This window comes from Cariama cristata, unplaced genomic scaffold (genome assembly GCF_000690535.1).
Source record: "Cariama cristata isolate BGI_N322 unplaced genomic scaffold, ASM69053v1 scaffold16381, whole genome shotgun sequence".
NCBI classification, from domain to species: domain Eukaryota; kingdom Metazoa; phylum Chordata; class Aves; order Cariamiformes; family Cariamidae; genus Cariama; species Cariama cristata.
Window position 1 is genome coordinate 1 of NW_009600009.1, and position 13499 is coordinate 13499.

The window sequence follows — 13499 nt, forward strand, 5'->3', positions numbered from 1 at the left end:
TCAGCATGGCCCTGACCTGCACCTTCAACCGCTGGGGCACGCTGCTCGCCGTGGGCTGCAACGACGGGCGCATCGTCATCTGGGACTTCCTGACCAGGGGCATCGCCAAAATCATAAGCGCTCACATTCACCCCGTCTGCTCGTTATGGTGAGAAAAGGCTCGTTTTTTGTCTCAGAACACCGAAATTCAATGCTTAGTCATAATTGAACTCGTAGCCTATGCACCAGGTGTGAAAGGCTGTTCTCATTTCTGTTAGAATTTGTCCGTGCTGGTGTTTGCTGAGCATCAGGTGCTCTGATGCCCTGACAGCTCTTAACACCTGGGTGTGTTAATTGCTGAAATGCCAGCCTGTTGTGGGACACTCAGTTACATTTCGGGATAGTTTCCTTTAAGAGAGTTTGGAAATGTGTTATGCTTATTAAGTTTTTGGATGTTAAGTTATTTTTCACGTGAACAGATTTATATCCAAGTCTGATAATTTTAGACTGTGAGTGTTATCTTTCATGCGTTTAAGGAGTAACTTTCAGTTGAACTGCTTCTCATTACTGTAGCTGGAGTCGAGACGGTCACAAACTGGTGAGTGCTTCGACTGATAACATTGTGTCACAGTGGGATGTGCTCTCTGGAGACTGCGACCAGAGATTTCGATTTCCTTCGCCTATCTTGAAAGTTCAGTACCACCCTCGAGACCAGTAAGTCCTGTGAAAAAAGGGTTGAATGCTCTCATATTGGCAGAACTGCTCTCATTTTGGTAGAACTAATGATTATTAAAATGTTTTTACTGCAGTTTGCAAACTGACTTTTCCAAATCTAGTAGATGGTGTTGGTGTATCATCTTGTGGTTAGGACCCTAGCTGGATTTGTTGTGGCTCTTTTTATTATGAAAATATCAGGACGGGAGGAGAGTAAACAAGGGAATGGTTTTCGGAAATGTGTGTAGAAATGCCTTGTTGAGTTTACTAGTTACTATGTAAACTTGGAGAAGCTTGCAGAGAAAGAAAGGAAATGAAAGTAGACACCAGCTTAATGTCATTTTGTGATTAAGATAACAAAGACAAAATGAGAAAATAAAAGTACAGGGGTATTCTGTGTTTCTTGATATAGATTGAGGTTCTCTTCTGCTTCTAAATGTGGAAATTCTTTGCCAGAGAAGAAACTACTCGCTCTTCTTTTTCTGCTTTGCAGAAACAGAGTTTTGGTTTGTCCCATGAAATCAGCACCGGTGATGCTAACGCTGTCAGACTCCAAACATGTTGTCCTACCTGTGGATGATGATTCTGATCTCAATGTTGTGGCCTCCTTTGACAGGCGGGGGGAATACATTTATACAGGCAATGCCAAGGGGAAGGTGAGACTTTAGCAGACGGCACTGGGTGCAATAGTTTAGATTACTTTCTGTCCTTATCAAGATACTTAACGTTTCTGGGTTGCATTCTTTGTTTTAGTATATAAATAAGGCTTCCTGAATGTCTCTTGAGTAATTGGTATTGCATTGGTATGATCTTCTGGATAGAGCATTAGGCTTTATCTTTGAAGAACTCTAGGCTGTAATATTTTGTCTGAGTTAGGTCTTTATGTTGCTGTTGTCTTTGACCATATTTTGTTGGATCCTTTTCCAGTGTAAATAAACCAATGTTTATGTCGCAGAAACTGCAGTAGAGCTATAGTTGCAGAATCACAACTATTCCTGTCTAGATTGCTGAGGCTTCTGTTGTCAGGTTTAGTAGCTGATGTGAAAGGTACCAAAAGGGGAATGAGTTAAATGAAGACACTAATTGCCTTCTGTCTCTTTAATCTTCAGATCTTGGTCTTGAAAACAGAAACTCAGGATCTTGTTGCTTCCTTCAGAGTGACAACTGGAACCAGCAACACCACAGCTATTAAATCAATTGAATTTGCTCGGAAAGGAAGGTGAGTTACTTCACCTGTCATGTAGTAACTTTAAAGATGAATTGAAAACAATAGGGTAGATTGACAGAACATGCAAGGTCTTAAAAACCCTCACAGTTCTTTCATGGAATGTATTCTGAATCTCTTTATTTTCTTGGTCTTTTAATGCAATGCATGTTCTGTACCCTCCTTCCTACAGCTGCTTTTTAATAAACACAGCTGACCGGATAATCAGGGTGTACGATGGCCGTGAAATTCTAACTTGTGGACGAGATGGGGAGCCTGAACCGATGCAGAAGCTGCAGGATTTAGTGAACAGGTAAGAACCAGCAGGATGGCTGGTCAGCCTCACTTGAAAAGGTGAGGTTTGGGTGCTCAGCACTAATGGGAGTTCCTGCATCAGGGGTAGTTCAGTATCTTATTCAGTGTAATGGACTAATGTTTTCATTTGAAACCTGTCTGTCACAATTTGATTTGAAGTTTAAATATTCTTTATGGATGGCAGTATGTAAGATCAGAGTCTGAAGAATAAGCCCACTCTGCAGTCCTCTGTCCTCTATGTTGCACGTTGTTTAACTGGTGATGCTGTCTTTGCACGCAGGACACCGTGGAAGAAGTGCTGTTTCTCTGGTGATGGTGAATATATAGTGGCAGGTTCAGCACGACAGCATGCTCTGTACATTTGGGAGAAGAGTATTGGAAACCTCGTGAAAATCCTCCACGGGACCAGAGGAGAGCTGCTCTTGGATGTAGCAGTAAGAAAACTCTCTGCTATTACTATGTTTCTTGCTATTTTGAAAACTTAAGCTTCCAAAATTCCATTTACCAATTAAGCTCCTTCTCTTTTAAATAAATCTAGTGGCATCCTGTCCGACCGATCATAGCTTCTATTTCAAGTGGTGTTGTGTCAATATGGGCTCAGAATCAAGTGGTAAGCATTTCAGATCATTTCCTTAAGAGGATTCCCCAGTGGTCTCTGTCCTCGTAGGCTGAGTGGTTGCATGTTGAAATCCTTTATTAAGTCCTCATTCAACAATCTTTTTAGGTTCACCTGCCAAACTTGACATATGTTTGCCATCTTGTTGAATGTGAGGACAGTACTCATGCTTCAGTTGCTGAACTAGTTAAGCTTTGCCTTAAGTCTTAAGTATCCTCACAGAGACATTTTATTTGGGAATGGTGTCTTTCTGAATGTGTTGTTTAAGCACAGGAAGTCTTGAGTGAGCGAACCAAAACTGAAGTGGCTAAATGAGAACATAGAGCTTTGTTTTATGACGCACATTGCAATATTTAAGGAATATTACAGTGTTGTATTTTCAGTAGGAACTAACTTGTGCAGTTCCTAATTTGCCATCTGAGTGTGGACCTAAATGAGGCTTGGTATTTTATTTTTTTTTTCCCCTTGGTGATCTTGTTTGTGGCTTGGGGGATGTTAAAGCAGAATGAGACTGTAATTGCATGAGTCCTCACTACAGCTGCTGTTCCTTTGCGTATGGTAAAAATTGTTTTGAATTTGTGGTTTAGGAAAACTGGAGTGCCTTTGCGCCTGACTTCAAAGAGCTGGATGAAAATGTAGAATATGAAGAGAGAGAGTCAGAGTTTGACATTGAAGATGAAGATAAGAGTGAACCAGAACAGACAGGTCTGCATAAACTGTGTTTCTGTGTAGCAAATGGTTTGTAGTCTGACTACGTGACTGTAGTAAAAATTAAAACTAGCGGTCATGGTAGCGTGCATGGGTGTTAAATGACAAAACAGGAGTGGATAAACGAAGATGTATGAACTAGCACAATCAGTATGATTCCTGCCAATTGACATGCAACATTTTTTTTAGAAATGCCTCCCCTCTCCGCTATATGTTTAAGCAGAAAGCAGTAGCAGATAGACGTATATCATCGTATGGGCTTGCTCTCAACAGCAGCAGTGCTGAATTTGAATCAACAGCAGCGCAGCCTCACCACTTGGTGGTGCCAAAAAATTGTGTGCTGTGAAAGGCTACGGTTAAACTATGGAAAGAAATAAGGATTATTCCCAGCATGCCACAGAGCTCTCATTGCCAGGCTTTGCAGCACTTCTTATATTTAGATTAATTGTTGTTTAGCAGTTTTTAATAATCAAGTCTAACAAGTTGGCTTGTGGGAATGAAGCGTTATAATCGATTTCATCAGATTTAGAACTAGTTTAGTGAAAACAACAAAACATTTAGAAGATTTTAAATCTTTTATCTAGCTTTATTACTGGTGTTTTATAACACTAGGTCTGTATTAGAACATAGAAAAATAAAATAAAAACCTGATGGATTTAAGAGGAAATACTTTAGGTTTGTTTTCTGCTTTAATTCTGACTTCTGTATGCTTAGACATTTAAGCACAGTCAGTCCCATTCTTTCTAAGTAATTTGGTCTTTTCCTTCTTGTCTTAAATTTGTCTTTTTTCCCTGGTTCTCAGGTGCTGATGCTGCAGAAGATGAAGAAGTGGATGTAACTAGTGTGGATCCCATTGCTGCCTTTTGTAGCAGGTGAAAGAATATTTTGTTTAAAGTATGAATACAAAATGTAAGACTCATATTCCCTGTATAATATGTTATAGTAACCCCTAGTTTTAAATGAAAGCAAATTTTTTTTTTTCCTTCGCAGTGATGAAGAACTGGAGGACTCCAAGGCTCTGCTTTACTTACCCATTGCTCCTGAAGTTGAGGATCCAGAAGAAAACCCCTATGGACCTCCACCAGATGCGGTTCAGAGTTCTTTAACTGATGAGGGAATAGGTTCGGAGAAGAAGAGGCAGTCCTCCTCTGATGGACCTCAGGCACCAAAGAAGAAGCCCAAAACCACCAACATTGAACTACAAGGAGTACCTAATGATGGTGCGTAGAAACTACCATTGCTTTAGTGCCTGTGCTGCATTTGAGATGGTTGTTAGCTTTCCCTTAGCTTTGTCTGAAGACCAGAAGTTCAGAAGATCACTCCTTAATTTTCTCTTTCCTTTGAAGTCGCTTCTTGCAACAGCTATTAATAGTCACCAACTCTGCAAATTTGCTGGCATTTTGCAAGCTGGGAATGAGTAAGGCATCCTGAAACTGTAATTTTTAATGCTGTTTGTATCTAACACCAAGGTCTGTGTGTGCTGATACAAGCAATCTTAAGGGATAATTCACTTTCGTAACACATTGTCTCTTCGCAGAAGTCCATCCGCTGCTGGGTGTGAAGGGAGATGGTAAATCCAAGAAGAAGCAAGCAGGCAGGCCTAAAGGATCAAAAGGTAAAGACAAAGATTCTCCATTTAAACCGAAACTCTACAAAGGGGACAGAGGTGCTTTACCTCTGGAAGGAGCAGCGAAGGGTAAAGTGCAGGCGGAGCTGGGACAGCCTTTGACAGGTAAGGAACCCAGCGTGAGCGTCGTTGGCTTGCTTGGTGGCCTTGCTTTGTACAGACCCTGACTTAATATAGTCATAGCATTTTATCTTCCCAAATGGCACTTACTCACTAAATGTTTAGCTGCTGTCAAGGACAGGCAAAATTTTATATTTTTTTTAAGTGGAAGTGCTTTCAGTATTTGTAATAAAACTGATACCCGTGCCGGTGTTGTTGCATATAAAGAGCTTGTAGGGTTTTTAATAGAGATTGAGCACTACTTCAAAAGCAAAAAATCTTTTGCTAACTTTCATCTTTTCGATAACTTCTGTCAAATCTTACATAAACAGTAATAATGTTTGGCTTTGGTGGGTCGATGTTGAGGGGGGAAAAATATAAATAGTGAAGGATTCTGAAGCTGAAATTGACATTTTGTGCCCTCAGTACGGGGCAGAGTGATGAAGAACAGAGAAGTTCTGTAAGCAGAACTAGGAAATGGAGCATTGATAATGCTTTGATAAACATTTGATGAACAAACACTGAGATAAAATTCAGGAGCTGAATTTTCTATTCCTAGCTATAATGGCAGCCTTATTTAAATTGCAGAAAGTACAGTTGCTGTAAACAAGGGTAGGTTTTGGTGGACTATTCTTTTTTTTTTTGGTCATATTTTGTTGGCTGTGTACTAAAATAGGACAGTTACAGTCACTGTCGTTGCGGCCCAGACTTCGTCTTGGAGAGACTAGGTGTTTCCCATCTGTCTCATTTGCTACTTTAGCTGCTTATTTGGGAAAACTTCATTTAAGCGCAGGAAAGAAAGCACATGTTTGAATTAAGTGATGTGGACTCCCATTTTTTTAGGTTGTAATGAAGAACTCAGGGTTGATATATAAACAGTTTCAAAAACACAGAGTAATTGATATATCAGATTTTGCGTTTCCTTGAACTCAGCAGCTGCTGCTGTGGATTTTAGACTGTACAGAAGTGATTTTATTTTTCCCTCCCTTCCTTCCCTTGCTGCTGGTCCTGTGCTACCCACCGTGCTCATTGTCCTTCCTGCTCAGCCCCTGTTATGTTGCTCGTACTGATAATTGCGGTTTGCAGAAAAAGGGAATGGGATAAAAGAAACTAGTCTATACATGGAAAAACGTGGTGGATGTTTTCTGGGCTTCCGTTTAATCCTTTCTTATTGCACCTTGCAAAATCCGGAAATTAAATAGATAGCCAAGAATATCCTTAGACCTTGTTTGTAGCTTCAGAGGTGCTGATTAGCTACTAGTGTCAGATTTACCAAATAGGGTGATTCTCTTCTGACTTCTCGAGTCACTAGGGGACATCCAGTATGTTTTAAAGTGTGATAGTGCGGAATTATCTGGATTGTGTGGATCCTCAGGTGTCTTTGCTAGCATGTTACACATCCTGACTGCTCTGTTGTACCATGCTGGATGGACAAGACTGGTTTGAAGACCAAATGAGTATAACCCTTACTTTCAGCAGCAGGCCTGTTGATTGCTTTCTTTTATCATGCTGCTAATTAACATGACCATATGCAAAAGGATATAAATGAGAAAAGATCATGCACTGGAAACTTCACAGTGTGGCTTCCAAAACGAATTTTAGTCATCGTTTGCTTCAAAAAAACAGTGCTGGATATTTAGACTTTTCCATGTTTAAGTAGCTGTATAAGCAGTCTGTTTTCAGAGAAGTAGTTTTAATAGCAAGTATTTTTGTTCAGCTTTTTCAAGGTATGTTTATATAACTTTTTTATCAATTTGTTTTACTAATTTGCTTGATATGCATTTGTAGATAGATCTCAGTGTACTTTCTTCTTGCAGCTTGTGATCACTATTGCATTGGTCTGTTCTGAGAGCTACTCCCATTTCTTCTAACGTGTTTCAAATGAAGCAACATTTTAGACAGACTTCTTTTTTGTTTTTTTTTACACATCCTTGGAAAGCTGTATTTGGGAGGATTTTTTGTGTGGTTTTGCTTGTAATGCTCATACATTTGCTATAATACAATCTGACTTGGGATAAAAGACAACAGTGGAATTTTACTGCTGCTAAGTTTGGGATGTGCATACCCATGCCAGTACAGTTAGTTTTGGGTTTTGGACACCGTAAAATGGAAATTTTCTTTTCATACAAACAAATAGGTTTAGACCCAAGTTCCCTAATTACTTTACTGATCTATTGGAGTTGGCAGAGCTTTCTAAAATTTACTTTTAGTCTTTGTTGCCTGTAAGCCCTTTAAGCTGTTTTTCCATGGTTGTGTTCTTTAGCTTGGTTGAGATATAGGCAGATAATCAATGTTGCTATAATGGATTTCTGTCTCTCATTAGGACCCGTTACTGTGCTTCCTTCTGCAGTACTGTTGACTTAAGAGGATCTCACAGATTCGTGCAGTAGATCTCGGTAGTCAGTGTTGGAAGTGTCCATATGAGTCGTGTTATGAGAAGAACAGATTGTCGGCTGAAAGAAACTGTCACTTGGATCTTTCCAAGCTCACAGCAGTCTTTTAGTCCATGAAGTTCATGTCCATCTTCCTTTGTTCTCTTTACGGCTTGCGCTTGCAATTCCTGTTTTGGGCAGCTAGTTTTTTCTTGGGGTTGCCAGTGTTCCATCACATACAAATACACACCTAAATTCAAATGGCCACCTGCCTGGGATCCTGGAGCCAGACTGCCTTTTCTGTCTCTCATGCATGAAGCCATTAATTCTGTTAGTTCCTCATGCTGTTGCTTTCTGAAGTAATTAATCAGTTGCTAAAACAGTCACACAACAAGCATTTTTCCTCTGGAAATTGTTTGTTGATCCGCCATAATACAGTGTCTTTCTGCAAGCTGCATGGCTGGGATTTGGAGCCTGGTGGAAGTGTGTCGGTATCACTGTGCTGCGCGGTGTGGCAGTATATGTCTTATTCTTAAAGCTGCTATGTCAAAATCAGGTTTCAGTATAAACAAACTGAGAAGCTTGATCCATTTTATAGTTTTAGAATAAAATCTTATGGCAATCTGGTTTAACCCAAACGTAGGTGGAGCTTGTTGTTTTCACTTGTGCTTTTGCTCTGAGATATTGAGATTGGTGAATCAAAAAATTTTACGCCAGGTAAGTTTGCTTGCAACTTTGTGGAGTAAAAGCTCAGAGTTTCTTAGCCACCTTGTCCATGCCCGTGCACGTGGTCTCAAATACAAATGCAGAAATACTGGAGATCTTAATTTGTCATAGATAGTATCTTGCTGTTTATATCTCATTCTGAAAAGAATGGCTTTATCTAGAAAATCTTGTTCTCTTTTTTTTTTTTTTTTTTTCCCCCCTTCTGGAAATGCTACCATATTTGGTGGTCTCTGGTTTCTGGTAACACCTGTTTGAGTCTGGTTACTTATTTTTCACCTGTCTTTGATCTCTTTAGCAGGTGGTGCAATCTCAGAATTGTTATGAAGACACTCTTCTTTATCTCCTGTATTCTTTCCTATATTGGCACCATAATGTGGAAAATAGATGAAATGCTCAGTCAGAGTGGACTGACTAATACAGCAGACTGATTGTTCATGGATTCAGGGAGTGACTTTTGTAAGAAATGAATATGGAAGAGGAAACGGCCTTCATTCCTCCTTAACTGCCTTTTCATCGAACAGTGTAAGATGCTGACTCTCAGGTCATGCGATTTGCAAAGAGACTAACTGGACTGCCTTGGTGTTGACATACATAACTGTTTCTAAAGTGAGCTGGTCCCCAACACTCTGCCACTCCAGAGCTTATCAGCCATTGTCTTTTAAATTTTTTTTGTTGTTGTTCCTGGATTGAAGAATACCCAAAGTGTGTATTTTTATTCCTGATGCCATATGACTGTGTATCCTGCAAACTTCCCTTTCTTTGCTGTTAATTTTCATTTTGGTGAGTTGTAAGTCCTTCTATGCCAGCTGCGTTACCTTGTCAGCTTTTCTGTTAGCTCAGTGTGATGGCTTCTATGCTGACATGCTTAGTGAGACACTGCTGCTGATTATGTGCCAGGTTTGATTTCGTCTCAAGTGGATGGAGATCTAATGTGAAGAATCAAGACACCCTCTGAAGTCTGCAAAGAATGAATCTTCATATTGTGACTATTTTAGACATGAAGGATGACTCTGCTTATGGGAGAAGGAGCAAGTGAAAGTAGCTCTAGATAAAAAACCTCAGTTTATGTGCTTTCTTCTAGCCTGTGACATGAAAAGCTGTGTTGGCAATTTCTTTCTGTCCTTGGAAGTGTTTTTATTCTGTCTGTTTCCTGTGAGGTGCCCTACCGGAAACAACTGGTTTCCTCCTTAGCTGGTAGCTACTGGCAGTTAGAGAAAAAACAGAACCGATATTTCTTCGAACTGAAACAGTAGTTTTTCAGGTTTTTTTTTCCTACTTCTGGATCAAGAATGAAAGAAAGATGAATGCTAACAGCTCATTCCCAGCCACACTTTAACCTTTTATTCCTTAAAGACGGTTGTAATATTTTCCTTGTGGGAATGGGAAGAGATAATTTCTCTATCCAGTACCTACAGCCTGACACCTCTCTGCACAAGACCAACCGCCTGTTAAAAGGTTTTCATTCCTAATACCCCTTGTTTTATAGACTTTTATAGTCCCTATGCAATTACTTTCAGTTTTTCCCTAGATGTAATTATTGAGATTATCACTACGTATTTAAATTTTCAGAGTTTCCTGCAGACATTAAAAACCGAGGAGTCATAAAGAGATTTATTAATTTGCAGTCGGAAGTATACAGTAGTTGCATGAGATATAAGCATGAGAAGAGAGGAGACATTTTAAATCAGTGGCCTGCTTCATTTAATGAAATTCATTCCCATGCGTGCAGTATTAGTTTTCTTTGCCCTTCCTGCTTGTAGGATGACTCGCATCTTTCCTGGAAAACTGTTATGTCAAATCCACCCGTATGTGGTGTGGCTGACCCCACAAGCTTTAAAAGATGCACAGGCAATGGTTCTCTAGGTTGTTTTAAAGCGTATGATTTGCTACAGACTCCAGCCTTCGTTTGTGTTAAAACTTCTCTGTACAGTGTATATCTTTGGTTTATTTTCTTCCATCTCTTATTTTATTTTTTGGTATCTGTAGTTTTGTACAATATTTGTCAGATACGGGCTTGATGGTAGTATATAGCAGTGATGTTAGCTTTTGTGTTTGTAAATAAAGAGGTATGTTTTATTTCCTAAAGTCAATGGGCAAGTCTTGGCTTTTCCATACAACCGTGTTTATGTTGTGACAATGTTCAGGAATCCTACAATACAGCTCCGGTGCAAACACAAACATATTGTGCCTTCACCACAGCTGGTGTGTTGTTTGGGTTTTTTAGTGTGGCATTTGGTTGATGATCTCTTTTCAAGAGAGAGGAGTGAATCTGTAGTCTGCTAAAAGCCCTGTATACCTGCAGGCAGCCCGGGCACCCTGAGACAGACATGCAAAAGGGGAGCTGAACACAAAGCGTGCTGGGTGTAGAGCGGACCTCCAGGGAAGCTGAATGTGGAAAATGCATATACTAGATCTTCAGAAGTCTTCATTTTAATAAATTAAGGAGCATTAGGAAGAGAAATACAGATATTGATTAGCAGAGCTGTTGAAGAACATGGCAATCCAAATCCTTTCTGCAGTCCCTAATTCAGTTGCTGGTAAGGCGACACTGATTGTTGAACTGCCTTGACCATAGTTCAATTACTCCATCAAAAATAAGTAACTGATTTTTTTCATGAAGAACTTTTTTAGTAGTGCATTATTCTTTTGGAACGCTTGAGCACTAAGTGAATTACACTAGGATATCTCCTCTTCAAGCATTTTGCTGCAATGGTAGCATACGAGTGGTTTCTGTTTTACACATGCATCAGTGGAATGTGGAGATCTTGGCTCAGATCTCTCTTTGGAGTCAGTGGCTGTATGTGACACGGAGCACGGGGCTCAGGCTGGCAGCTCCTCTGAGTGGTGCTGTGAGGCCAGTGCTGTTGAATCCCTCCTGAGTCTGATTGTGGATGTCAACAGCCTAGTACGATGCTTTTATGCTGAGTCCTCATCTCAGAGGACTTGCTTTGACTTCAGACTTAGGGCAGTTCTTTGTTCTCCCTCGGAAGGTTTGGGGCCGCATTCTGATCCAGGCAACCGGCCTGTGACATCAGCACTGGTCTCCTGGGAAGCAGCAGGCTTGCACAGATGTGACTTCACTGAGCCCTGCGTAGAGATCTGTATCGTCGGTGATAAAATACTGTTCGAATTGCCTTTGATTTCAGTGCCATCAGACTAGAGGTTGAAGTGTTGTTTTTGTGATGTTGGTAATTTGGGGAGTACTTTAGATTTTGCAATATGCATATGTAAGACAGAACTGTACAGGTGCTGCGTAAGGAATTAGGATTTCCTTATGCTCCACAGCATTATTTTAAAGGTCTCAGTAATGATTGCTTACGTTGTTTTATAGTTTGGTGGGAAAATTAAACTGGAACACTACTTCTTTACAGTGGAAATTCATCTAAAATAGTATGTAAAATCTTACAGAGGAGGGAGGACTTAATCTTTTTTAAATTGTCAAATATATCCAAATTGCTGGAATATAGTGGATTAAGGCATTCTGCTGCCCTGTTACAAGAACTGGAATTCATGATTCACATTCTGATACAGTGATGTGTTGCATCTTTTTAGCCATGTTGTACTTCAAGCCTGTCTTGTTGGAGGATTTTTCCGAAGGGAAGGATTAGGTCTTGAAGATGATGCTGGTGGGATTTCGGAAATACCAATTTTGAAGATTTGCAAAGAATAATTTTGTGAGATTTTTGGACTACAGAATTTGCACGGCTTTAGAAAGTAGGATATCTGATTGATAACGCCGATATGAAGACCTTGGGGAACAGCCACATCCTTGGGGCATTACGTTGTGCTTTCTATCTACCAGTGGTGGTTTCCTTTGGACAAGTTACCATCCCAGCCGAGCTGAAGTCAGCTGTAGTGAAAGTTGCGGTCAACACCACATCCTGCAGCGTCACCTGCGGGTTAGGCTTCAAACTGGAGGAGATGTGCGAGATCACTCCCGCCGGAGAGAGGAGGAATTGTACCTTGCACAGGTCCGACTGCCTCACCAGCTGGGTTTGTGGCTTGCTCCACTTCACCGTCCCTGTAGGCAAACCCTTCCAGTTGAGCTGCATGGCCTCGGATGCAGTCGGCTTTGGTAGCCGAGCCTATAGCTATACATGGAGGCTGGCCCAAGGCCTTATCACCACAAATGACGTACTGTTCAAACCTTTCAAAAACCCCGATTCTGTTATCAGATTTTCCCCTACCAGGGAGTCTGATGCAGGGACTTACCGATGTGATGTGCAGATGTTGAAGACATTCAGAGTCGTCAAGAGGGTCTACTTTGGGGTCAGAGTGATCCAAAATGACTTGATGGATCTGAACTTTCAAAAATCCTTGACTTGGGAACAGAAGTTAGCAGCAAACAAGGGGGAAGGAAACACAGAGAACAGCACCCATGAAGAAGTGCAAGAACAGCAGCACTTTTGGCAAGGAGAATTGTTTTATGAATGCTTGGTAGGAGTTGGAAGTGGAGTGGCAGGGGCTGTCTTAGTGAGCGTGGCTCTCTACTTCTTGCAGAAGATTTTGAGGAGGAGAGCTGCAGAGTAATGAACTGAGCTTTAATGCAATTTTTTGTCTCTGTCTCGTTTTTAATATTGACGCAGTATTTTGTGGCAACATTCATAATTTTTTTTCTGGCTGACACAGTTTATTACCAAATATTTTCTTAAGCTTCAGAGCCTGGTAAGTTAGTACAGGACTGTAGAACCAGAGCTTGAGTCTTAACAGAGTAGTGCAGACAGTAGCTCCAGATGGGGCAAGGCAGTTTGCCTCCCCATTGTGTGAAAGGAAGGTCTGGAATGGTCCAGACAGGAGTTAGAGGATGCTGAGTCACAGAGAGCTGCTTACTGCTAACTACCTTACTCTGCTCCTCTAATGGGCCTTTATTTTACCTCTAGGTGTTTCGTTTTGTTTTTTTTTTTTTTTAATTTAGCTAATCACTTGCGATCCTTATTCCTGTCTTGTTTCCTTAAATTTCTTCTTTCGAGGTGGGCTTACAAACCAGATTTCCTGGCTGGTGTCATTTCCATCAGATCCAAGCGGTTTGGTCTCAGTAGCTGTGAGGCAGTGTGGGGGTGAGGGGTGGACCACCACTGCCTGTTTCCTCTAGAGAGATTCATCTTCTTCCACTGGAGCCTGGAAAACTGTGAAGTATCT

General features: G+C 40.7%; 2 protein-coding genes across 3 annotated transcripts; both read left to right on the top strand.

Moving 5' to 3' along the window:
- Nucleotides 1-5: 5 nt before the first annotated feature.
- Nucleotides 6-9381, top strand: RBBP5 (retinoblastoma binding protein 5). Of its 2 annotated transcripts, none has more exons than XM_009709887.1 (12): nt 6-148; nt 553-693; nt 1187-1349; nt 1803-1912; nt 2091-2210; nt 2493-2646; nt 2751-2822; nt 3416-3533; nt 4339-4408; nt 4527-4756; nt 5074-5268; nt 8659-8684. In XM_009709887.1, the coding sequence occupies exons 1-12, from the start codon at nt 6-8 to the stop codon at nt 8682-8684; spliced, it is 1542 nt and encodes a 513-aa protein (XP_009708189.1). The 2 variants fall into 2 exon arrangements, with proteins under 2 accessions (XP_009708189.1, XP_009708190.1); XM_009709888.1 differs by having other exon boundaries at nt 7-148; nt 8656-9381.
- A 2720-nt stretch (nt 9382-12101) lies between these two features.
- TMEM81 (transmembrane protein 81) lies at nt 12102-12890 on the top strand. Its single transcript, XM_009709892.1, has one exon. The coding sequence runs from the start codon at nt 12102-12104 to the stop codon at nt 12888-12890; it is 789 nt and encodes a 262-aa protein (XP_009708194.1).
- The last annotated feature ends 609 nt before the right edge of the window (nt 12891-13499 follow it).

Bases quoted from the DNA above. Each gene is read 5' to 3' on its own strand.
- TMEM81 (XM_009709892.1), top strand. From the start codon at position 12,102: ATGAAGACCTTGGGGAACAGCCACATCCTTGGGGCATTACGTTGTGCT.
- RBBP5 (XM_009709887.1), top strand. From the start codon at position 6: ATGGCCCTGACCTGCACCTTCAACCGCTGGGGCACGCTGCTCGCCGTG. The intron at 694-1,186 runs GTAAGTCCTGTG...TCTGCTTTGCAG, and splicing joins CAGTACCACCCTCGAGACCA to AAACAGAGTTTTGGTTTGTC. The intron at 2,211-2,492 runs GTAAGAACCAGC...CTTTGCACGCAG, and splicing joins CTGCAGGATTTAGTGAACAG to GACACCGTGGAAGAAGTGCT.